Here is a 2,665-nt window from a genome sequence, read left to right on the forward strand (position 1 = left end):
AGGCCAGGCTGAAACGGGCTCTGCTTCTCCCTTTCTACTGTAACGTATTCTGGGACAGAATTACGCTACAATCATATCACAAAAACCACTGTGAACAAAAACTGTCATAAATCTGTCACAAACTACTGGTTTTATTATTCTTTTTTAATCGCCGGATCTGTTGCTGGCTGACAGGTTTGTTAAAGTTCTTGTGATGTGATCGTTGCGTAACTGGGCCCTGGTCGCCCAAGCCTGCCGCGCAAGCTTTGAGTTGAGCCTCCTGAAAACTTTTCATCTCCAGTGACTTCAGTATCAATTAGCCCTCTAAACCGAAACCATAACCAACACTTTTTGAAATATAATTTAAATGGCAAATTAATTATCGATCGTAGCCAAACTTTTTATCATAATTTATGTTCGTTAAAAAATTATGCGCAATAGCGTAAATACAAGATATTCTACAACAAAATTTTAATTCTGCACTTGTTAATATGTTGCACTAAGTCAACAACAGTCTTACGCAAAGCCAACACAAGCCAATGGCCGCCGCGTTATTTGTTGCGTCTGTCTGCTGGAGTAGCCGGAGCAACTGACCGCGCACTCGAGGACAGCGTGACCAAAATTCAATCATGTCTGCGCTGCTGCGGAACTTTCGACATGTGCCGCGGCCGGCGGTAAAGAACATCTCGCCAAGGACTATGTGCTCTATACCGTCTAAGCTCCTAGGCGGTGAGTACGAGCTGGATACTGCAAGTGAGGCGAGTAACTTGAGGCCCCTCTATTTGGATGCCCAAGCGACGACCCCACTCGACCCACGCGTTCTGGACGCTATGCTGCCGTACCTAATTAATAACTACGGCAACCCGCACTCGCGAACACATGCGTACGGCTGGGAGAGCGAGTCTGCAGTCGAAAAGGCAAGAAGCCAAGTCGCCGCTCTGATTGGCGCTCAAGCCAAGGAGATCGTCTTTACGAGCGGCGCCACCGAATCCAATAACATCAGCATAAAGGGCGTCGCTCGGTTCTACGCGGAGAAGAAAAAGCATATCATCACTACACAGACTGAGCATAAGTGTGTCTTGGACTCTTGCCGTGCCATGGAGGCCGAGGGCTTCGACGTCACCTACCTGCCGGTGAACCGCAACGGTCTTGTCGATGTCACTCAGCTGGAAGACGCCATACGTCCCGACACCGCTCTCGTGTCGGTGATGACAGTGAACAACGAAATCGGCGTGACGCAGCCGATCGCCGAAATCGGCGCTGTCTGCCGCAAGCACAAGGTCTTCTTCCACACTGACGCCGCGCAGGCTGTGGGCAAGATTCGCGTCGACGTGGACGAGATGATGGTGGACCTCATGTCTATCAGTGGCCACAAGATTTACGGCCCCAAGGGAATCGGAGCCCTTTACCTGCGCCGCAGGCCCCGAGTCCGCGTCGAAGCGCTGCAGAGCGGTGGCGGTCAGGAGCGTGGCATCCGCAGCGGCACTGTGCCGACTCCACTCGCCGTGGGCTTGGGGTCCGCTTGCGAGATCTGCGTCCGCGAGATGGAGTACGACCACCGGCACGTAAGCCGACTGTCCGAGCTGCTCGTCTCGCTTATCACGAGTGAGCTGACGCACGTAGTTCGCAACGGCGACCCGCAGCGCACATACCCTGGCTGTGTGAACCTGTCGTTCGCCAGCGTTGAGGGCGAGAGCCTGCTCATGGCCATGAAGGACGTGGCGTTGTCATCTGGATCGGCTTGCACGTCGGCGTCTCTGGAACCGTCGTACGTCCTGCGGGCCATTGGGGCGGATGAAGATTTGGCCCACTCGTCAATTCGCTTTGGCTTGGGCCGCTTCACTTCCGAAGAGGAAGTGGTCTACACGGCGCGCAAATGCGTCAAGGAGGTCAAGAAGCTGCGGGAAATGAGTCCTCTCTGGGAGATGGTTCAGGAAGGCATTGACCTCAAGTCCATCCAGTGGACACAGCACTGAGCCTGCTAGCATGTCACTTTGCTATGAAATGCGAGCTTTAGAATGGGTGAATTTCACTGTTTCTGCGGCACGATTGAAGAAAGTGAGATGCACAGAAGCAAGCCATAGCTACAATTACCAGCGCCACCACTGTACAGTCTTTTCGTGGAAGCCTTTCTGATTGCACATGGATGCTTATAATGGCAGCAGGTGGAGGCTTGGTATTTTTAGTGAAGTGCATGGGGGGGGGGGGGGGGGGGGGGTCTTGGATCACACACTCAACTGCTGTACAAGTTCTTTCCCCGGCCTCTGTGGTGCCTTAGCTCATTTTCTGAATTTGCTGTTGCATGATCTTGTAATATTCACACTTTACCTTAAATTAGGTCTTTGAAAGCATCAGTGGTACAGCATGCTGACACTGAGCGACAGACACACGTCTACTAAACAATGAGATTTCCAGTCATCAGTGTTTTACCTGTTATTTCAAGAACTAAAAACACTAGTTTTCTGCATTTTTAAGCAGGCATGCTCATTAATCTTCACTCAGAAAAATGTCCCCGGTCACTTGTCAGATGTGCAGTGCAGTTCATAAATACAGCTATAATCATTGAATAAAGAAGCCACCAGTAGATCTGCAAGCGAACCTGAAAAGTTCGGGCATTGATCTCTTCAAACATGTTTCAAATCTCATCTAGGTGCGCCGTTATCTGGGTCACCACTTGCTGTACTCC

The 2,665-nt window shown here is 51.1% G+C and overlaps 1 protein-coding gene across 1 annotated transcript; it reads left to right on the top strand.

The window, feature by feature from the left end:
- Positions 1-507: 507 nt before the first annotated feature.
- On the top strand, positions 508-2,187 carry Nfs1 (Nfs1 cysteine desulfurase). Its single transcript, XM_084577504.1, has one exon. It carries the CDS (start codon positions 609-611, stop codon positions 1,953-1,955), a length of 1,347 nt encoding a protein of 448 aa, XP_084433630.1. The 5' UTR covers positions 508-608; the 3' UTR covers positions 1,956-2,187.
- The last annotated feature ends 478 nt before the right edge of the window (positions 2,188-2,665 follow it).

The sequence above is a fragment of the Amblyomma maculatum genome, chromosome 8 (genome assembly GCF_055883805.1).
Source record: "Amblyomma maculatum isolate TAMU_Amacu chromosome 8, ASM5588380v1, whole genome shotgun sequence".
NCBI lineage: Eukaryota > Metazoa > Arthropoda > Arachnida > Ixodida > Ixodidae > Amblyomma > Amblyomma maculatum.